The 23,890-nt window shown below is 35.2% G+C and overlaps 3 protein-coding genes across 3 annotated transcripts; 1 reads left to right on the top strand and 2 right to left on the bottom strand.

The window, feature by feature from the left end:
• Positions 1-2,060: 2,060 nt before the first annotated feature.
• LOC145791866 (uncharacterized) lies at positions 2,061-2,878 on the bottom strand. The gene is made up of 2 exons (XM_082872321.1): positions 2,323-2,878; positions 2,061-2,237 (listed from the first exon to the last, which is right to left on the bottom strand). The coding sequence occupies exons 1-2, from the start codon at positions 2,875-2,877 to the stop codon at positions 2,061-2,063; spliced, it is 732 nt and encodes a 243-aa protein (XP_082728447.1). The 5' UTR covers position 2,878.
• Positions 2,879-3,013: 135 nt separating this feature from the next.
• LOC145791865 (protein FAR-RED IMPAIRED RESPONSE 1-like) lies at positions 3,014-4,378 on the bottom strand. Its single transcript, XM_082872320.1, has 2 exons — positions 3,184-4,378; positions 3,014-3,104 (listed from the first exon to the last, which is right to left on the bottom strand). The coding sequence occupies exons 1-2, from the start codon at positions 4,254-4,256 to the stop codon at positions 3,014-3,016; spliced, it is 1,164 nt and encodes a 387-aa protein (XP_082728446.1). The 5' UTR covers positions 4,257-4,378.
• A 915-nt stretch (positions 4,379-5,293) lies between these two features.
• LOC114295099 (pentatricopeptide repeat-containing protein At2g22070) lies at positions 5,294-8,481 on the top strand. Its single transcript, XM_028239292.2, has one exon. The coding sequence runs from the start codon at positions 6,194-6,196 to the stop codon at positions 8,279-8,281; it is 2,088 nt and encodes a 695-aa protein (XP_028095093.2). The 5' UTR covers positions 5,294-6,193; the 3' UTR covers positions 8,282-8,481.
• The last annotated feature ends 15,409 nt before the right edge of the window (positions 8,482-23,890 follow it).

Below are 23,890 nucleotides of genomic sequence, written 5' to 3'. Positions count from 1 at the left end.
TACATTTCGGGTTATTTACATCAAGATCTCCTAAGTTATTAGTGAATATTATTTTACCCCTCTTATTTATAAATCATACATTTTGATCCTTTCAATTATAAAAATGTATCAATTTCACTCTCCGTAGACCCCTCTCCGTAGACCCCTCGAGACTACCTTAAGAAGATATGTATTTGTATAATTTTTATAGTTGAGAAGATCAATATGTACAAATTCATAAATGATGAGTAAAGTGATATTTAGAGAGTATTTGTGATGATCTAAATAAGTATGTTTTTTGACTTTTTATGAAAAAATGTGTAAAAAATTAAAGAAGACGTAAATAAGTACCCTTATCTAAATAAGTGTACTTACATAAATTACGCTGAATACCCTCTTACTAATAATTGAAGGTTCTAGTGTAATTGACTCTTACATTTCTACCCATACCGTTACTTAACTGTTAGGTAGTTGGATGAAATTTGTTAATGTCATCAAATTTTAAATAAAAATATAAATTTTACCATTTAAAACAATTTTTAACGATAATAATTAAAAGTTAGGAACAATAAATAAATAAATTGTGAGAAAATAAAATAAATAGAAAACAAGTCATCCCTGCCTACCAACCGCTACACCTCACTCCATGGGAGCTTCTATGTACACACACCCTTTCCTCTCTATACAAATCTTTCTTAATACACACACTAAAAAAATAAATCCTAATATATTTGACTCACTACGCACACCTATCACTCCACATATACCCCCAAATGTAAATCATACACACACACCCCCTCTCTCACACACACACACCCGTGAGACCCCTCTCACACACACACCCATCTGAGAACCCCTCTCACACACACACCCATCTCTCACACTCTCCACCGTTCCTCCCCAAAAGCTTCATCCATCCATTTGTGTCATTGAAGTTTTGGCATTGAAGGGCATTGAAGAACATTGAAATTTTCACATTTTAGGTTAGTTTACACAGATTATAATCTTCTCATTCCTATTTTATTTGTAATGTAGGGTTAATTTTTACCATTTTCGAAATTTTCAGTCCACTGTGATTGCCGTGTTTCATTCGGAACTGGTTATTCGAAATTTTTGTTTTTGTTCGGCAGTAGAGTTCCGAAATTTCTACTTCCATTCGGCACTATAGTTCCGAAAATATTGACTTGGTTCGGCTTTCAAGTGCCGAAAATAATTTTTTTTTTTCGGTTTTCAACTTCCGAATATGAGCTATAATTTCGGACAACAAGTTCCGAACAGAACAGGTATTTTCGGACAACAACTTCCGAACAGAGTAGGTGTTTTCGAACAACAACTTCCGAACAGAAAATAATTTTTTTTTTTTTTTCCTTCTAACACTTAATTAAAACACTTAATTATAACACTCACTACACACACTCTCATTAATTTTACACACACTCTCATTATAATTTAAAACACTTATTATTTACACACACACTCTCATTAATTTTGCACACACACTCATTACACACACACTTATATTTTAAAACACTCTCATTAATTTTACACACACAGACCGTTATTATTTACACACACACTCATTACACACACTTAGTATTTTTTGCAGATAATATGGATTCTGAATATCAACAACGTGTCCCACCTACTGCTTCAAATAGACGACGTCGTGAATTGGATGTAGACCATCAACGGGGACGAGGGCGTGGGCGAGGACGAGGTCAAGGTCGTGGTCGAGGTCGTGGTCGACGTTGTGAATTGTTACATGTTATTTTGTTAGTTGATGAATATTGTTTGGTGTTTTTTGTAAGATGACATTGTTGTAATGGTAACAGTGGTTAATATTTTCTTATTAGAATGGAATGACAACAATGGTATTGTAATGACATTGTAATGACCTTTTATTATTAGAATGAAATGGTAACAATGGTCGTTGATTTTGTAAATGATATTTTCTTATTACAATGGAATGGTAACCATGGTCGATAACATTCAATCCACATTGCAAAATATAACACATCAACATAAAAAACACATTCATTAATTTCTTCCATAATTGTAACATTGTCAAATGCATACATGTGTCATGTGACATCAACAACATCAAAAGTCTCTCGAGTAGCTACATTATCATGAATAATGTCCTTGAAATGTTGAATGCAACGCACATATGCATCATCCCAGTCCACAGCGCAACGGTGACGGTATTTTCTCCAATTAGTGGCAATAGGAGGAACTGGATGGCCTGGCTGCAACAAAACCTGCACCAAATATCAATTGACTTAGTGGTCATACCTCATAACTTCTTGTACATGCATAAACGCAATTGATAAGTTTCTGTTATACCTGCACGAAATGATTTCCGTTGACAAACCCAATGGCAATCTCACGTCTATCAAGTTGAGGTACTGGCACGGTTCTAAGAGGTAAAAAGGTGAGACATTGCTGTAAAGACAAGTGGTATAACACAAGATTGTAGCACGATGCAACAAGATGGCCCATGTCTGGCATAGTCATCCAATGTGAGTATCCAGGACTGTCTTCAAAGTATGACAATATGCTTGTCAATTCTTCAAACCTTTCATAGGACCCATAAAGTGTAATGTATTCCTCTTTGTGTGTGTGCAGCTCACCCAATAGGTCACGCCTAACCTGAGCCCAATCATCTTCTGTATGACCAATTGAAGCAGCTATAGCCCTGAAACCACAATTCCCATCTGCAGCTACATCCTTGACAAACTTAATATATGGTTTTAACCCAGTAGGGAAAGCATCAACATATGCACCAGGTTTCACTGCTCTAGTAATGTATGCCTTCCCTTTCGGGTTCACCTTCTCCTTTCCCTTAACAGGTCGCTTCGTCTTGGTTTGCAGAGTAGAAGCTAATGTAGTGATTTGCATGTCCCTAGGTAAGAAGGAATCATGTCCAAATTGCACTAACTCAAATGCACACGGGTCACGACGGGTAGAAACATTGATCTTCTTATGATCCCGAGGACGTGTTTTGGGCTTCACCTCCGAATCAGTGTGTTGCAACTCAAGCAGACTGTATTTTCTCAAATGATGCCTGAAATGAGACTTGACATGAACCCAATTGTCTTTTAAGTTTTGCATGTGCACTCTCAGCCCTGTTCAATTCAATGTAAGTCAAGTTAAAATCAAGTACATGGCAGTTGTTAATAACATATTCAACAAAAGTAATGTTACCGGTTCGTTGTAACATTGCCACAATGCATACACGTGTCTGTCCATGCCGCCACAAATTTGTCCTTGTAAGGAACCAACCAAGTATCCATGACATATTTGACTGCATCAGGATAACTACTGAATTCCTTAAGTAATGATTTAAGACGCTCCTCGTATTGAATTTCAGAAGATGAATACACTACAGAGTTCCACTCATGGTTGAACTTCTCCCATTTTTGCTGTGTCTCAAACATTTTCTTGCATTTGGTTAACACATTCTTACTGATATGCCAACGACATAATAAATGTCTGGCACTCGGGAATATCTTCTGTATGGCATTCATCAAGGCTAGCTCTCTGTCAGTAACAATAACTGTTGGCACAACAAACCCATCCACGACATCACGTAATGTGGCTAACACCCACGCATAGTTATCGACTCTCTCATACTGTAAGTATGCAAAAGCTACAGAGAATGTCATTTCAGTTGATGTCACTCCCACAATTTCAAGAAGAGGAAGCCGATATCTGTTGGTTTTATATGTGCAATCCATAATTAATATACGTGGGAAAGACCGAAATAAGTCCAAACTGGTAGGATGTGCCCAAAACAAGTCAGTCACAGTCATCGTGGACTCTTCAGACCGATGGCGCTCAATGTAATTATACTTGGCCAATTCACCCAATAAGTGTTGCATCTGTGATCTTCCAGCTCTCTGTACCACCCTGTTTCGATGGCGTACATTGTAAATGGTTTTAAGTGTGCTTACATTGAGGGCATCTCGCTGTTTCAAGGTTACTAGGATTTCTTTTGGCCGAACCATGCTCTTTGACATATCCATTAACAATGCTTTCTCATCCTTTGATAGCCTCCCCGTATATGAATGTCCCTCGAGGTGCTCCGCAGGTGGATGATTATGCAATCCGCATACTACAGTCAATGTCCATTCATCATATGTGGTAAACCTGTGAGCCCTCATATCAAAAGGACAACCACACTTCTTCGTACCGGTTATTCTTGATGTATTGTTGCCATCATGTTTTAACTTCTTTGTTGCTTTATATTGGCCACTCCTCTCACAAGCAAGATACATCCTGGGTCTTTTTTTCCCTCCACCATAGTTTGATGTTTTGATTACAATGACCAAACCATTTCTCTTTCCAACTTCACGTACCCAGTTGAGCAATTCATCCTTACTTTTGAATACCTACAAAGTTAAATAAATATTATCAAACATTTACATTTGGTGAGCAATTCAAAACATAATCGTTAGAATTTCGTAGACTGAACCTGTTCAGTTGTGAAATGAGTGGTGTAATCTAACACAAAATTCGCGCAAACCTGACTTCCTTGAGTTGACACATATTCCTGCATGTTTTGTATAACATTACAAATTTTTAATGGCATTATAAAGATTAATTTGCAATTTGAAACTGTAAATTTGGTATGCAGTTTGCAAATTTGGAATATAAAATGGAAAAAAAAAATTTACTTCATTCGGAAGTAGTTGTCCGAATTTTTTTTCAAATTTCGAAAGTTGAATGTTGTATAAGTTAACATTTTTCGGACAACAACTTCCGAATTTATATATATTTTTCGGACAACAACTTCCGAAATTTATCAATTTATTTGGACATCAACTTCCGAAAATACATAATTATTTCGGTAGTACATTTCCGAACAAAATAACAAAATTCGGCTCTGGTTATCCGAACGACGCTGCGAAAAAAAAAAAAATTTAAACTCACATTTTCTTCGCTCTGCTTCACATGAATACTTATTTGCTGATTTTCAGAAGACAAATCCTCCATCACAAATAAGTAATGAAGAATGAGGAAGGAAGAATGAGGAAGACAGCTTGTGGAAGGAGTGTGGAGCTTGTGCAAGGAGTGTACACTAATGAAGAATGGAGTAACTTTCGAGCTCTGGTATGGAGTAACGTGTGTGTGTGTGGATCATTTAGCAAAATGAGGAAGCAGAGGCATTGCAACGTCTGTGTGTGTATTGAGAGGATGTGTGTTTATTTGAATTGTGTGAGATGTCTATAATAGTAATTTTATTTAGGGATAAAATTGTAATAAAAATAAAATTCATTAAGTGTGTGCAAAGAGTGGAATTGGTGTGTGCAAATAGAGGCTCCCCTCACTCCATCCATTCCAAACCAATTTTCTACCCAAAACAAAAGGCTACCCATCTCACGACAATCCTCTACTCTACTGATTGGCTCGACAGTGGCTATGATTGTTTGATTGGGTTCTTCAACACTGTATTGGGGGTGCGTTGAGGAAGAGTTTTTTTTTTTCTTGAGGTGAGGGGGGATATGGGTTTCCAACGAAATAGAGAGAGGGCAATGAGAATTGGAGATTAATAGTGGGATGGGATTGTCTTAGTTGTGATTGCTTTGCTCTATTCGACGGTGGCTAAGGGGCACTGTGTGTGTCGGGACAAAGGGGTATGCGGATATAGTTTTTAACTGGTATGCAAAGGAGTTGTTTGATGAAATGTCTGAGAGAGGGAGAGAAAGTGACTTACAACCAAAGAAACAGAAAGAGGCCAAGGAGAATTGGAGATTGGTGGATGGATTGTCTTGGTTTTGGGAAAGAAAGAGAAGAGTGGTGATTGTGGGGATAAAGGGGTATGCAGATATTCTTGTTAACTGGACTGGTATGCAAAGGAGTTGTTTGATGTAATGTCTGAGATAGGGACAGAAAGTGAGTTGTCCGGAATGATCTGGATGATATTTTTGTCATTTCATGTCAGTCCTTAGCAGAGTTAAGTTTTGAAACCCGTGAGGGAAAGTTGGTGTCATTTTATCATGTTAATGGGTCTGGTGTAATTTTGGTGATAGTCACGAGAGGTCGGTATAATTTACCAAATTTGAAATTACACGGTTCAAGTCTTGAAAAAATTTCAGGCTATACTTAGGTTGCTCGGACTATGTCTAACAGGTACAGGATAATAAGGCAAGTTAAGCGCCAAAATGTACTATTACATAAAACTACAATTCAAATTCAATAGTGGGAACAGAAAATGAACAGCAAGCACAAGCTTCGCGAAGCCGTAGACTTGCTATACTTTCGTGGCTGTGCAAGTTCTGAAACATACACTCGTTTTGTTCTCACATGTGTTCGATACAATGACATTGAACAAGCCAAGAGACTGCAGTATCACATGGACCTTCACTTGTATCGACCCACCAACACGTTCGTCCACAATCGTCTCCTTCAACTCTATTCCAAATCTGGCTTTCTCTCTGATGCTCAAAATCTTTTTGACAAAATGGCCACCAGGGATATATTTTCGTATAATGCTATGCTGTCTGCGTACTCCAAGTTAGGTTTGGTTGATCATTTGTGGGTGTTCTTTAATCGAATGCCTTATTGTGATTCAGTTTCTTATAATACAGTGATTGCAGGCTTGGCTGCAAGTGGGTGTTCGAGCAAGGCTTTGGAGGTTTTTATTAGAATGCAAAAGGATGGATTTGAGCCCAATGAATACACCCATGTGAGTGCATTGAATGCATGTTCCCGCATGTTGGATTTGAAGCATGGGAAACAAATTCACGGGAGAATTGTTGCTTCTAATTTGGAACAGAATGTTTATGTTTGGAATGCTTTGACTGATATTTATGCAAAGTGTGGTGAGATTCATGAGGCAAGGTGGTTGTTTGACCAGATGGTTGACAAGAATGTGGTTTCTTGGAATTCAATAATTTCAGGTTATTTGAAAAATGGGCAGCCTGAGAAATGCATTGATTTGTTCCATGAAATGCAGCTTTCAGGTTTAAAGCCAGATGAGGTCACTGTTTCAAATGTTCTCAGTGCTTTCTTTCAAAGTGGATACATAGATGAAGCGCAAAAAACTTTTAGTGAGCTCAAGAAGAAGGATAAGATTTGTTGGACCACAATGATAGTGGGTTATGTACAAAGTGGAAAAGAAGAGGATGCTTTGAGGTTATTTGGTCAGATGCTGCAAGAAAATGTCAAACCAGACAGTTTTACCATCTCAATTGTGGCTAGTTCTTGTGCCCGACTAGCCTCTTTGTGTCATGGTCAGGTGATTCATGGAAAAGCAGTACATATGGGAGCAGATGGTGATTTGCTTGTTTCAAGTGCCCTTGTCGACATGTATTCTAAATGTGGAGAAACTAAAGATGCTTGGGCTGTTTTTAGTATGATGCCTATAAAGAATGTCATTTCTTGGAATTCCATTGTAGTCGGTTATGCACAAAACGGAAAAGATCTAGATGCTCTGGCCCTCTATGAGAAAATGCTGCAAGAGAACTTAAAACCAGATAATGTTACTTTTGTGGGAGTTCTGTCTGCTTGTGTCCATGCTGGTTTGATTGAAAGGGGACAAGATTACTTCAATTCCATAAGCGAGTTGCATGGAATGACACCAACTTTGGATCATTATGCGTGTATGATCAATCTCCTTGGTCGTTCAGGTCACATGGATAAAGCAATAGATCTAATAAAGTATATGCCACATGAGCCAAATAGTCTAATTTGGTCTAATCTTTTGTTTGTTTGTACAATTAACGGTAACGTTGAACACGGAGAGATGGCAGTGAGGCGACTCTTTGAATTGGATCCACTAAATGCGGGACCGTACATCGTGCTGTCCAACGTGTACGCTGCAAGGGGAAGATGGAAAGATGTGGCATCCATGAGAACTCTTATGAAGAACCAGAACGTTAAAAAGTTTGCTGCTTATAGTTGGATTGAGATTGATGGTGAGATCTATAAGTTTGTATCAGAAGATAGAAGTCATGCTGAATCAGAAAAGATTTATCAAGAATTGAACAGATTGATAAGAAAGCTACAGGATTCTGGATTTACCCCCCAAACAAATTTGGTGTTACATGATGTGAATGAGGATGAGAAATTGAAATCCATCTGTTACCATAGCGAGAAACTTGCTCTTGCATTTGGGTTGATAAGAAAGCCTCATGGAGGGGCACCTATCAGGATTATAAAGAACATCCGAGTTTGTGCTGACTGTCATGAGTTTATGAAGTTTGTATCCAAGATTAATGGACGACCTATCATCTTGAGAGATTCAAACAGGTTCCATCATTTTTTTGGTGGACAGTGCTCTTGCAGTGACCTCTGGTGATGACGTCCTGTGAAGACTTTGGAATTTTTATGAGCTTAAAAATGAGATAGATCTCAAGGAGTAGGAAGAGCTTTCTTTCTGGAGAACAAATCAAACGACAAAGAAACGCCACTACCCTAAATACGGAAGTATAGTTTAAACTGTATTCTGAAATGGTAAATAGTTATAAATTCTTGTTTCTTGGTTTTGCTGCTTGTGTATATCTCATTCCTTCGACAGAGTAACAACTGAATGGAGATTATGATCACCATCACACAGCTGCCTCAGAGTAAAGAGCAGTTGATATCAGAGCTCTTAATGGGTGCAAGAACATGAAATATCATAAAATGATATCACGGTAAGATCTTTGGACAACTTTTTTTAAAATTTATTTTTGTTTTCTAACGAGGATATTTGAGGCTTTGTCCCAACTAGTCCCCAAGATAAAAGCAGTCCTCCCATCCTACACATACCTGGGTATTTACCAGGCACGAGCCCTAGGAGTAGCCCCAAGGGGATCAAGAGATATTTGGAGGATTGATTCTCATATTGAGGGTTGTACTCTTTGCTGTACATCTTGAACAATGTTTCTTTTCTGACAGAACCAGTTAGAGACCATTTAGCTGTTGGTTCAATCAATGATTATGCTCATTGGTTGCTAGTTGCCACTAATAATGAATCAATGTCTGTTGGATTCTGTTTCTTTTCAGCCACGGTGCATGGTCTAATGTAGTCTCAGTTATTTCCAAAATACACTGTTTAGTTTGCCCCGTGTCTCTTCCCAAAAATGGCGTACCAATGCTAAATTTTGACATACTACTGAACTCAAAATATTGAAACTTGGCAACCTTGCTCCAATGTGGGTAACGCTGTTTCTTGCATTTTCTTCACAAAAAACCTAGTACAAATGATATTTGTAGGCTCCATCATAAAGTGAGAGATAGAATGAAGAGTTGCCAAATTTGGCAATATGGCACTCAAGATGCTATATTATAGCAATGACCGCTGCTATAGCAGTTTCATTAGGGAATCTCTTAGGGCTAGAAACGAGCTGAGCTTTGTGGTGTTTGAGCTTGGCTCGTTGAAATTTAATTGAGCTTGAGCTTGAGCTCAAGTCACGCCTATGCTTGTTTATCTAGTATATGAGAAACTTGAGCTGGCCTTAGTCAACTAGATTACATAAGTGAGGAGTGTTTAGGCTTGAGCTTAGAAAGAAAAATCAAACTTAAACTAACATGCACATTTAAGGAAAAAGAAAAAGAAAAAAATAGGAGAATATCATGAACAAAAATATAAAAGAATACCCATACTATTAATAAAATTCATCATTTAAACATGTACATTTGCACAAACACCAAACATTAAAAATAATAAAAAATAAAAATAATTGATATATTATTCAAATAAAAATTAATTTATATATGCCTATTTGAGCCAAAGTAGCACTACTTGAACTTGGCTGGATTACTAAACTATGTTAAAACGAGCTTTAACACCTATCTTTGATTTCTAAAACTGATGGATTTATTGAATCTGTATAGAATCTAGATAACATTTTTGGATCATGCTTCTGTCTGTTGGATCCATCTTTTTCAAGGCTAGTTAGTGCCATTTATTTCTACATAAATGAATGAGCCTTTATTAGAATTTTTTCTTCTCTTTTCTTTTCTTTTCTTTCTTCCCATTAAATATTGACAGAAAGTTTGGACATTCTGGTCAAGAACTGAGGATTGTATTTGTGTTTGTGTTTTTTCTGGGCTAAACTGAGAAAATTTTAGAAGAAGAAAATTCTGGATTTGTTTCAATCAACTGAATTGATCAATACATGGACATTGAAGACTATATCTATACCTATACACTGCTTAACCAATCCAACTAACTATCGATGTGGCACAACTGAGTAACTAATCCCTAACCATCTTCGCTAACCACTTGGAACTGAGCATGAGCTTAATTTTCGAGCTCAATAAACAAACAAGCTGAACTCAAGCCTCATAAAGCTTGGTTCTGTTCAACTCGTATGCAGTCTTATTTTTGGGCTCTGTTTGGTTTGGACTGAACAATTCACTTTTGACTATTGAATTTTTCTCCAAAAAAGCTTAACAATTGGAACAAAAATAAATAATAAAACTCACTCAAATTTTTCAACCAAAAATTATTATTTTTTTAATATTTGCCGAATGCACTATCTTTTTCAATAACAATTTTATCTTAAAAAAAAAACTCCTAAAAAAGTAAGTGAAATGCTACAAAAGAATGGTTAAAATTGTTACAATTTTAAAAGTTTGAGTTAAATTGAAACAATTTGAAAAAATAGAAGTTATCATAGTATATAAGAAATTACATAATTAAAAAAAAAAATCATGACAAAATGAGACCAAAAAAATACATAAATAGACAAATTTTATAAAATTTTCAGTACCTAATTCTACATTTCATTCATGTGTCCATGTAGTTAATAAAAAGTAAAAAATCCAAAACCTCACCATTCATCTAAAGAATAAGGCTTTCGATGCCTTTGTCATCACCTTTGCCAATGGTAGACAAATATCAGTGCATATCTGTCCTCATTGGTCCTATTGTTGATGTACTGATTCATGCATTCACTACCTCACAAGAATATATGATTTTGTGCCTACAAAAATGCTATCATCCATGAAATTATATTTCATTTTTAAAAAAAAAAAAAAAAGTGGGTGTGTTATATAAAGTTAAATTTAATAAGATGTGAGTCATACTCATAGTGAATATAGACTATTAATTTTATTTTTTAGAGTAATTTTTAAAATAATTATTCTGGGTATATAACATTACCATTATGCATATATTTCAATCAATGATTTCCTCATGGCCTTGCATTTTGCATTTTCTTGAGATTTTAATTTCTTTTTTAACAATTTTTTTTTTTTTTACAGTCAATTAGGCTATCATTAGGATGATTTAATTTAAGAATTAATTACATTTTACTTCCTCAATTATCACTGAATATCATCTTGCTCTCTCAACACTTTAAAACAGTACATTCAGACTTTCAACTATCAAAAATCACACAAAAAAACTCGCTTCTGTATGAGGTGAAAGTGAAGCAACTTTGATGGTCAGTGAGTCTAAATATACAATTTTAAAGTTGTGAAAATTAAGATGATGTTCAATGATAGTTGAGTTGAGGGAATAAATATAATTAACCATTAATTTTAAAATGGAATTGAATTTTGATACATTAAAGTTGTATCTGGATCAACCCCGAGGGGTTTGCCTATTAGGTGTATCTTGGACCTTAGAAGAGTGCTGCTACCTCTAGATCTTAGGTTCAACTCCTATCTGGAGTAATCTGCTCCTTGAGACCACGCTCGCAGGCTTCAAGTTGTATCTGGATCTTGGATTAGTAAAAAAAAATTTGAATCTTAAATTTATAGAGAAATTTTTTTTAACTATTTACAATTTCAAAGTTGTGAAAATTAAGATGATATTCAATGATAGTTGAGGGAATAAATGTAATTAACCTTAATTTTAAAATGGAATTGAATTTTGATTCATTAAAGTTGTATTTGGATCTTGGATTAGTAAAAAAAAATTGAATCTTAAATTTATAGAGAAAAAAATTTAAACTATTTTTTTTTTTTTTTTTTTTGGGTATCTTTTCTCTTCATTTTCAATTTTCCTCTATAAACCTAACATTTAAACATCGCCTAAAATTTGTCCAACCGTTTTGCTTTCAAATTCATTTATGTGCAAAAAATGTCAATACATAATTTTTTGATTTTTTTTTTTTTTTAAGTCTAGTGCTTGAGTCAATTATTATACGCATCTCAAATAATTTTAACACCTTAAAACTAAGGACTAAATAAATCTCCAATACCCATAAACAATTTCCTGTCATTAGAATTCGATGTAAGTCAAATACCAAACAACAAAAAGTACTTTTTAAAAATCAAATCCATTCCTTTTCTTTATGCACTTGTATTTGACTCAAGTAAACCCAATTGGGTAAAAGTAATTATGTGCTTCACCCAATCAATAGGGATTTAGGAAGCTACTATGGCGGTGTTTGGAAAGATAATTTTTTGATTTTTTTATAGTTTTTTTTTATTAAAAGATAAATTAGTTTTAAAATTAAAAAAAATAAATTCAAATAAAATATCACATCAAATCCTATAATTATTTCACTTTTTCTCTCATAAATATCGCATCCAATCACAAAAAAATCCAATTATCTTTCCAAACACAAAAAAAAAAAAAATTCTCCAATAATATTTTACAACTAAAAAAACCTCACTACTACAAAACAGATAAAGATCATACTTTTTTTTGCGTGATATATGTTATTTAATCACACCTTTTAAGTTTTATTAAAGTGTAATATTTGGAAGTGTGATTAAAAGGGGTCATTTTTAATCACACTACTTAATAACATTTAGATTAAGTGTGATTAAAAATATTTAGATCACCTTTTAAGTGTAATTAATAACATTTAGATCACATCTTTTAAGTGTGATTAATAACTAATAAAACATGTGATAATAAACATTTAGATCATAGATTTTAAGTGTGATTAATATCTAATAAAATCTGTGATTAATAATCAAATAAGATCACACGTTATATACATTCTCATCACAGTTAATGCATGTGATAAAAAAAGAGTTCGACATATTTGAAGAATAATCAATATTATTTTTGTACGCGAATTTGAAGAATGTAATACACACTATATACTATATTTTGAATCACAACCATATATTGAATGGAATAACGTCATATATTTCATAAATGAAAGTTAAATATGTTCAAAAATATATACAAAGGAATTAAATAAAAAGTTTTAAACTGTGCTTACATATATTAAAAAATGAAAAACTTGAAAAACTAAGTTCTTGAATTCTTTAACCATATTTTGCATCTCTCCAAGAAATTTCTAACCTGAAAAATAAAAACACAAATTAATTCAAAAACAGCTAGAAGCATATGAATAAACTTACTATTTTTGTAGCGACTATTCTTGTCTTACAAAAGACAAAGTCTGACTGATCACACCCTTTCAAATGTCTTAACATTAAATACCTTTAGCATGACATGAAGCATATAAAAACAAAATGTCACTTTACCTATAGAAATTGCAAGTTCAACATAAGTTTTACTATAACCAACAACTTAGTTATAGTTAAATTTGGAATTAATTATTTACGAAAATAATTGATCCATCCAATTGCAACCAAAAGATACTTATCCTGCATTTTTTCATATTAACATCATACTTTTGTTTAGATCACCAATACGATGAATTTTACAATTACAAACACGGAACACAGAACACTTTTCTTCAAAGAGTTCCACTGCCTAGTCACAAAAAAACAAAATACTATGTCTAAGAATGAGCGTACACTGTGTAAAATTAAAGATATATATTTGATTAGTTCATTGTATTATGTTTATTTGTTTTTAGTGTCTAAAAATGGTGTTTATTAAATTCACAATTTTAACATGAGTTCAACAGGTCTGGGAAAAATCTTAATTTCACCCCTATTCGAAAGGAGCACCTAACATAATACTTGTATCTTCACTAAGTGGCCACAATTTTCGAATCTCAGTAAAAAATGATCTCATATGCAGTAATTCAACAGCCTTTACGTACACTCCATCATGAATATATAAAGCAAGTTTTATCTCTAGATAGGCTAAATGGTTTAACAAATTGGTGCCAAGACATGTTGAGTTAAAAAAAATTGGTGCGTACTTTTCATCATAAGTAGACATACCTTGTAGAGGCTTAAAACTTCTGTTGTTAGCTTGGTAGCATCATACCATGTACGCTGATTAACCACTTTGAGTAATTTCTATCCGTAGCAAAGGACGAACTAAGTATTTCTTCCCAAGTGATGTATACAAAGAGTATTCTAGCAAAGCCAGGAACCACTTCCCTTGACAAGCTTACGTTAAGTAGTACCACCCCCTTGATATCAACCTAGATAATGAATGACCAAAAACAAAAAAATAAGAACAAGAACCTTCCAAATACCCAAGAGGTCAAACAAATACAATAACCTGTGTGTAACAACTCAGCAAGGACACAGTGACGAATATTCATTACAAACAAACAGCTGTAGACACCTCATTTTTTACCATCCTCAAGACTCGGACGTCATCGTTTGAACACTCGATGATCATCCATGCTTGTGTTCGTTTTGAGTTCCCGGAGGTCTCGGCCGTGCACCTTACCTCAAGATCTCTCAACTTGACTATTTTGTGCTTGGTTGTGGACCAAGCACTTGTGTTTTTGCTTCTAAGGGAAGAGGGTGGCTTGTTGGCCATCCCCTCAACCCATCGGCCAAGGCTTGAAGCCATTGGCCTTGTTTTCTTTCCATCGGCTAAAAGTGTTGGCCGATCGGCACTCTTTTTGGTCGATCGGCCCTTATGTTGGTCGATCGGCCCTTATGTTGGTCGATCGGCAATGTTTTCTGGCCAAACCCTGTTCATCTGCTTTATGTAGATATTTTATACCAGCTGTCACAGCTGGCATCCACAATTCACCCCCTCCATACACGTGTATGAAGGGATTTTTCCCTTGCCTTAGCTTGCTTAGGAAGCTTAGAATTTGGACTTCTATAAGAAGGGAGCTCCTCCTCCCTTCTCAGAGGTTCTGAAAAATTAGGGTTAGAGAGTTGTATCTATCTATCTCTATATCTCCCTCTCTTCACATGTTTGCGTGTGTGTTTGTGCCTTAAAGGTTGTTTTGTTCATACTTTTGCACTAGAGCACCTAGTAGAACACCATCCTTGGTTGTTGAGGTCCTAAGTAGTTGGTGTTAGGGTTCTTGAGGTGATTTTGATCAAAGAAACTTGCTAGTGTTGTGTTCTTGGAGGTGTTCTTCAAGGGTGAGCAAACTTGCTTTTAATACCCCATTCTTGCTTAAGCTTTTAGCCCTTCTTTCTTATTGTTTTAAGCTTAGCTATTAACTGATAAAAGATCTATTTTTACTTGCTTTAGACCTTTGTTTAAGGTCTCTTCTTGGTTTGGAGTTGTTTACCCCCTCCAAGGCCTTGTTAGGCCTTGTTTTAGGCCATCCCTTTTGGCCTTTGCTCTTAGCTTTGCATGACCTTTCTACCACTGAAATCCAGAGGATTTTCAGTGGTGGAAAGGTGGTTTTGAGGTCTTAAATAGGAGAGGGTCATCCCCTCTCCTTGTCTTCTTGAATGCTTGCATAAATGGCTTATGTTGATGGCTTGTATGCTTAGCTTGTTTTAGCTTTATTTTAGTGTGTATTAGGCTTTGTTTTGCCATAATATACCTCTATTTCAAGTTGGTTTGATGGTCTCTTATATGCTTCATATACTTGTCTTGCAATCCTCTTGTTTGCCTCAACATGCATCATGTTATAACATGTCATTCTAGCATACTTTTGGCTCAACTCCATGAAACTTTTAGCCTTGTTGTAACATGCTTAAGCTCTAATTTGTGTTGTTTTGGTCATATATGACATGCTTTGTATAGCCATAACGCAATCTAGCTTGTTAGCTTTGAGTGTCCAAGTCACTAGCATGCTTTACTTAGGTCATTTCAGTGATTTGGCATCACTCGTTATGTTATTTCAGTCCATATTGTATGCTCATATACTTGCACTTATCACTCCTTTAATGCTTTAAAGAGTTGATGTCTTATGCCTCATGAATGGACCATTGTGTATGCCTCCATGTTTAGGCCTCTAGGATGCCATTTCAATGTGTTTTTGGTCTTGTTCTAACATGCCATAACTCTGATTTTGGTTACTTAAATCATACCATGTTCGGTTTTGATAGGTGTAGTGTAACACCCCTTTTATAGCCTTGCATGCTCCTTGTTTTGAGCCCACATTTCTAGCATGTTTTGGCCTTGGCCATTGCATGTTTTAGGCTCATTTTGACATGATTTAGGACTGTTTTCTGTTATACTTGCCATATGCTCTTTGTTTTGTGTAGTTTTGGTTCAAGTCTCTTTGCTAGTTTTAGGATTTAAGCCTTATGTATGCTATGATTATGATTATATGTGTGATTTGGCATCATTTTTAACATCATTTCAGAGCATATAGTGTTGTCACACTTGCATACTTTTCACTCTTTTAAGTGTGCTTAAGAGTTGTGTCTTTATGCCTAGGTGATAGGCCAATTAGTATGCATATTTGTATATGCTTTTGTCCTTCATTTCTTAGCATTTTGGCCTCTGATTTGGGCATGTTTGAGAGCTATCCATGTTGGTTTAAGTCCATTTTCGCATGTTGTTGCATGCTTGCCTTGCATGTTGTTGCATACTTGGCCTATTTCATGTTGTTGCATGCTTGAGTTATATTGCATTTGGCATGCCTTTTGTTAAGTTGCTTTGCATGTTGTTGCATGCTTATCATTGGTATTGTTATTGCATACCTATTACATTGTAACGCTTGCATGATTATGTTACTTTGTTAAGTTCATCATGTATGTATTACATTGGTCTAAATATACTTGTCCCTTTACATGTTGTCACATGTTTGCCTCACATGTTGTTGCATGTTTGTCATTGGCATTGTTGTTACATGCCTTACATGTTTACTTGTTTAGGTTGTATGCCTATTGCACATTGCTTGCTTACATGCTCATGTTGCATTAGCTTGCTTGCATGCCTAGGTTGCATAGCATTATGCATGCATCATTTGCCTCTTGATCAAGCATGATAGAGGTTGGGGCCCCTTATGTGTTTTTGTGCATTTCATTTGATATAAATTGCACACTTGGCACCTTTGGCCATCATGCATTGAAATGCGTGATTGGTAACCCGATGGTCGAGAACCATACTCCCTTGAGCTCATAACATGATAGGGAGGGTAGTTGTACATACATTGTCTTGAAAATGCATTGACATGCTCTGTTTGTCCTTTGCTGTAGCAACAGGAGCTTTTCACAGGAAGAGATGGTCGATCGACCATATTAAGTGCCGATCGACAACAAACATTTGGCCGAGAGCCTTATATTTGGTCAATGACCAATTTCCCATGGCCGATGGCCCTATTTCTTGGTCGATGACCTTCCATAGTGTACACAAGATGGTTCAGAAGTGTCACAGAAGTTGGCACAATTTTCAGAGGTACAGAGCAGTGCAAACAGAGACAACATGAAGCATGGCGATGGATTTCTGAGCGAAGCCGTCCGAGCATGCATTCATCCCTTGTCTCGAGGCCATTTCAGTGTTTTAATAACTTAGATTAGTTGTTTATTTCGATTTGGTTGTGTAATAATTAATTAGCTTGTCAGTTAGTTAATTAGATGATTTGTATTATTCTTTTGGTCCCTCCGTCGAGAGGGTGCAATCTTGTAATAAGCGTGTATGTGTGTGATGAATGTCTTCTAACCCCACGTCTTTCTCCCTTTTACTTACCTGCTTTCAGTGGTTAGTTCTAGGGCATATTTCAATTAGCATCCTTATGCTATGCATGTTTGCATCATTCATCTGTACTGCATGCACCAGGCTCGACGCATCATACTAATTGTATTGTATTTCAATTCCTACTTGAATACATGTATCGAATTGTCGTATCTCATATGTCATCTTAGAATAGCCGAGAATATTTTTAGTTGCATTTTGCATGCGATGCATTAGCCATTTTAACATGAACTAGGATCATGCATTGATTTCTAACTAGTTTTCTATTTTGGCTCGGATTACACTGTAAGTGTTTATGCTTTAACATCTTGCATGTGTGTTAATGTTTCCATGTCAGCATGCTTGCCATGAGGCTAACTGCTTATGTGATATAACTGCCTGAATGCCTGTGGGTGAAGGTTGGATTGCTTAAATTGGAACAATTCATCAAATCTACATTTTAGCCTACTTGCGAGTAGCAAACTTCAAACCATTTTCCAAACAAACAAATATGCGATGCTTTGTTCCAAATTAGGCGATCTAGTCTATACTTGTTTGCTGTGCGCATCACATAGTAATTCTAGCTAATTAACCGGAATAAGAACACATGTGTTTTCAAAAACAAGATATCATGCTTAGTACAGGCCGATCTTTGATCGGGCGAGCGGGAGTGCTCATAGATGACCTTCCCTTCTCGTACCCAAGTTCCTGAGCTGAAGCAACTTTGGTGATGGCGGACACGTGGCCTTAAACACAAGTCAGGGTTTCCTACATCCCCTCAAAATAAATATTTAGGTGGCGACTCTGTATCTGGCAAAGCAATCCATGTTTGGCACTTCTTTCTTAAAAATCAGTTTTCCAAAACGATTTGTTGGATTTGGACTCTTTGGTGATTTATCAATCTCACATCGCACATTGTGAGATCAGATTAAGAACCGTGACATTTGAGTCCGAACTGTAGCATGAAGCCCAAGGACACGTCTACAGTTTCTGGCGACTCCGCTGGGGACTTAGAGAACTTGACTCGAATTCATGATATCTTGTTTTACAATTAATTTTAGATCACCAATACGATGAATTTTACAATTACAAAAACGGAACACTTTTCTTCAAAGAGTTCCACTACCTAGTCACAAAAAAAAAAAATACTATGTCTAAGAATGAGCGTACACTGTGTAAAATTAAAAATATATATTTGATTAGTTCATTGTATTATGTTTATTTGTTTTTAGTGTCTAAAAATGGTGTTTATTAAATTCACAATTTTAACATGAGTTCAACAGGTCTGGGAAAAATCTTAATTTCGCCCCTATCCGAAATGAGCACCTAACATAATACTTGTATCTTCACTAAGTGGCCACAATTTTCAAATCTCAGTAAAAAATGATCTCATATGCAGTAATTCAACAGCCTTTACGTACACTCCATCATGAATATATAAAGCAAATTTTATCTCCAGATAGGCTAAGTGGTTTAACAAATTGGTGCCAAGACATGCTGAGTTAAGAAAAATTGGTGCGTAATTTTCATTATAAGTGGACAAACCTTGTAGAGGCTTAAAACTTCTGTTGTTAGCTTGGTAGCATCATACCATGTACGCTGATTAACCACTTTGAGTAATTTCTGTCCGCAGCAAAGGACGAACTAAGTATTTCTTCCCAAGTGATGTATACAAAGAGTATTCTAGCAAAGCCAGGAACCACTTCCCTTGACAGGCTTACGTTAAGTAGTACCACTCCCTTGATATCAACCTAGATAATGAATGACCAAAAAAAAAAAAAAATAAGAACAAGAACCTTCCAAATACCCAAGAGGTCAAACAGATACAATAACTTGTATGTAACAACTCAGCAAGGACACAATGACGAATATTCATTACAAACAAACAGCAAGATTGGTTAGAGTAGACCCACAGAAACAAATATAGTCCTCAATCACTTAACCCTCAAGATGCAACACACAGCACTTCAAAAAAATTTATGAGGGCTAACCAATCACTTAACCCTCAACAAAAAAAACTCCCTTACAATTAGGACCAGCTTGACAACCTGCAGAAAAGAATTAGATAAACTATATGGCTCACCATCACTTAACCCACAAAAACCTAGCTATAGAGCCTCACCACTCATATATAGGCTCTCAACACTACAAACAAAACATTATATTACATGCTAAAAAAACTGAAATATGCATAAGGATTGAAATAAAATCAGTCTAAAAAGGAACATGGTTATTATACATCCACAAATCTCATCCACTAATAGAACTCAAGAGACCAGTGCCTAAGCTGATTGCTGCATTCATCCACTAACTATTCCTCAAAAAAATTAGATACCATCACCAAATCAACACCATGCCTTTTCACACAACTCAACTAACATTTTTGCTACACTTCTAAATATGCACTTGGAGTCAAATATTGTGAAAACCGAGCTGCCAAGTACCAATATTACGACTCATTGTCTCTAGAAGTAACCAACATATGAAAATTGGCCTCAAACATTATGTAACACCGTTACATAACGGTTTGATAGATAAAATAACTGTTGTAGGTTACATTTCGATGGGTGTTCTAATGTTGTGGTTATCTTTGTGATATCCATTTAGCAGTTTTTTTTTTTTTTAATTTATTTCTTATTCCCTTAACAGTGTTAGTTGTTAAAGTGAGTTTAGAGATGTAAATTCATGGGAACAGAATAACTGCATTTGACACCAAACCTGCACAAACTATAACCAGAGTGGTAAACATCAACATCATTGTCTTATTTCTGAAACAGGCAAATATAGCACCAAACCCACACACATAGAGACATAAAATAGTTGGTGTACAATTTCAATTATGCAAATCAACTAATAAAACAATAAGTTTAGTATAAATTTTAAAAAAAAAATTAAAACACAGAAACAAAAAATACAGCATGCTTTATTAATGAAACATTTACTCAGCATAATCAAATCAGTTTCCCAGACAAAAAAAAAAAAAAAACATGCTAATTGCCAAGTCACCACTCTTTTCCTTTCCCTTTTTTCATTTTTTGCAAGCATAAAGTAACATAGGAAAATGAGTTTCTCAACTAACATGACATTTTTCAATCATAACACAAACCAATAGTGATAATTTTGCAAAGTATTGCAAAAAAGCAGAAAATTATGATGTTTATAGACCCATCAATCACGGATAACAAACTTACATAAGAAGTGATTAGTGCATTAATAAAGGTGAACCAATTTTCTGTCTGTTCATTTGAGCATTTGACATAACTTTCATCATTACCCAAAGCATCATTTGGGTCATGACCATCTCTACTTCCCATATAGACCACATACACCTACATATAATTTTAAAGAGATAAGGGAAAAAACTTCAAATTTTCATCAGAGTATCCACCAAGCACATGAAACATCATAGCATAGCCTAATTACACACCTTAGAAGAAAAACAGAAGCTAACTTCAGCAAGAAAAAGGCGAAACAATACCACTACTATTAGTAGTAGTAGCAGTATTTCTTGATGAAGCCATTTCCAAGTCTCAAACTGGTTAAACCTTTTATGTGTACCCTTTGTCAAACCAAATCACTAGTAGCACCAAATCACTTGTCATTAATCCAATACAATGCCCAAAATTCTTACATGTATAGAATATTGGGATAAGTCCCCCCCCCAAAAAAAAAAAAGAACTTAAAAGCAGGAGCCAAAAGAAGCATAAGTTTCTCATTGATTGATAAAATTTGTGTTAATTCAATCCAAAACAAATAAGTGAGTTAATTCAGTGAGTTGCTAGTTGGCATTTGACTGAATCAAGCTTTTGATTAAACTAGAGGCTGCATGACTTAGCTAACTCCTATGAAATTTAATTTTAGCTTTTGATACTAAAATATTGGTGTCTATTATGTCATAAATAAAAGTCTTTTTTTTTTTAAACAAATTAAATGAAAGAAAGATAGCTATACATAAGAGTTCATAACACTTTCACACCAATTCACATTGACATTTTCCTCTAACCAAGCTATGTTCACACTCTGTGTGTGAATCCTTTTGACAGAATCTTATTCTTCCTCTTCAAGCCCCCAATATATATGTTTGTGTGTGTGTGTGAACAACAGGGAGAGAGTATCCTTGAAAAAGTTTTCCTTCACATTATTTTTCCAAGAAAACAGAGAAGAATTTTCTTCTCTCTTTCTTACTCTCTTCCTTGTACTGAGCTTCTTCAAGAGTCCAACTCACCAACAACAATAAAAGCTAAAGACATCAAAATGGGAAAGGGAAAAAAGGCTAGATTTCCTCCAAGGAGGGGTCAGATCAAAGCTAAGATGTTTTGTGCCGTGGGAGTAGAAAGACATGTCATAAATGCTGAAAATACTTTATGGAAGGTGTTTTTTTTTAGTTTTGACAAACTGATTTATCTTTAAATATCTAATTTATGCTTTATTTTAGAAGTCCATTACTTTAGTGTTTCAGTTCACTTGTCAGCATTAAAACATTTTTTTACTTAGTTTTCTGTTTTAGCAAACAACCTGATTAGTTGATTGGAACATTGTTTGTTAATTCAAATGTATTTCAAAATCACCAATATGTTCACAGGTAACTCAGGATTAAGCTGGAAATCAGGATTTCAAGTTTGAATAACTCAAATTACAAAACCGATTCAACACTATTGACTACTAACTATAACTAGATTAGTGGATCATTGAACATTGGCAAATTCATGATAAACCAAGTCAACTAGCAGCATCAAGAACATGAAAGTATTAACTGTTTGCCTTAAAATAACTTGTTATTTTGCTATTCAAATAGCAAACTACCTCAAATTCACTAAGCATATACAAACTGATTTTAGTGATAAAACTGTGAGATGTCAAATTTTCAAAACCTCACTTCTAAGTGAGGACCAAGAAGTCGTCGTCAATAGAAAGCATGGCTACAACATGAGATAGATTCGTAACATTATAGGAATTTAAAACATCAATAACCAAACAAAACATTTCACACAAACAAAACATCAATCACTGAAACAGAGCAATACTATCGCATTACAGAATCAAAACTTGGTAACAACCAAATCAACTAAACAGAAAAGGGTTATAGTATATATATATAGAATCACTGAACCAACACAAACAAAACAGAATCACTGAATCAGATTTACGATAGTCATATATAGAAAGAGAAGGGGTAAATCCGAACCTTTCTGCCTTCTCTCAATGCATTGATCTCTGTATATGTAATGCCTTGATCTGCACAAACGAAAATCAATAACCAAATCAACAGATAGACCTTCAAAAATGAAAAAGAGAGAAAGAGAGCTTTGAAATCAAAATCAAAATCGCCGAGATGTCATGCTGAGATGAATCACCGAGATTCGATTGATCGATCCGTTGAGAAAGAGCGACCCGTTGAGATATCGATCAATCGATATTCTGAGATGAATCACTGCTATTAGAAGTATTTTAGAGAGAGTGAGAGAGAGAGAGAGAGCGAGCCGTCCAGATCAGGAGAGGGTTGAGTGAGTGAGTGAGTGAGTGAGTGAGTGAGAGATTAGGGTTTAAAGAGGGTGTAGAAGAGTGGGTCAGCAGCCGGCCCATCTAGGGAGAGAGCGTTTAGAGATTTGAAGGCGCTTTTGATCGCCTCCTATCATCAAAATGGTGTCATTTTAATTAAAAAAAAGAAGACGTTTACAAAATGCCATTAAATATTATAAAAAAAAAAGTGACGTTTAGAAAAATGTCATTAAATAAACGCCGTTAAAACCTACATTTCTTGTAGTGATAGTTGATGTATTAACGGTATGTCTTATGCACGTCATATAAAGTTTTATTATTTACGGCTAACATTGCAAGCCGTAAAAAAATCATCGTTATTAACATTCGTGACCTACACAATAGGCACATCGTGGTTGGGAAATTATTTATAACATGCAAAAAAAAATAAGTCGTAAAAGTGAGAAATCACGGCTTGCATTTACTGTATGTCGTTAATGTGAATTCGTGAAAACCTAGTTTTGTTGTAATGAGGAGAAGAGACCTGTGTGTTTGTGAAATTCAATCTTGTTGGGAATGAAAAGAGTCGTCCTCTGTCATTTATGAGTGTAGAATAGGAGCGCAATTTGGGAATTGTATATTTTATATAAAAATTAAATTGGAATATTTTATACAATCACACCTATTTAGAGAGTGTGATTAAAAAGTAGTAATGTATATATAATCACACTTTAATTAGAAGATGTGAATAAAAAATATATAAATAATCATACTTTAATTAGAATG

Source organism: Camellia sinensis, chromosome 5 (genome assembly GCF_055761805.1).
Source record: "Camellia sinensis isolate YWXY chromosome 5, ASM5576180v1, whole genome shotgun sequence".
Classification (NCBI taxonomy): Eukaryota; Viridiplantae; Streptophyta; class Magnoliopsida; order Ericales; family Theaceae; genus Camellia; species Camellia sinensis.
Note: the sequence above shows the minus strand (reverse complement) of the source record. Positions and strands in the feature narration are given on the sequence as shown.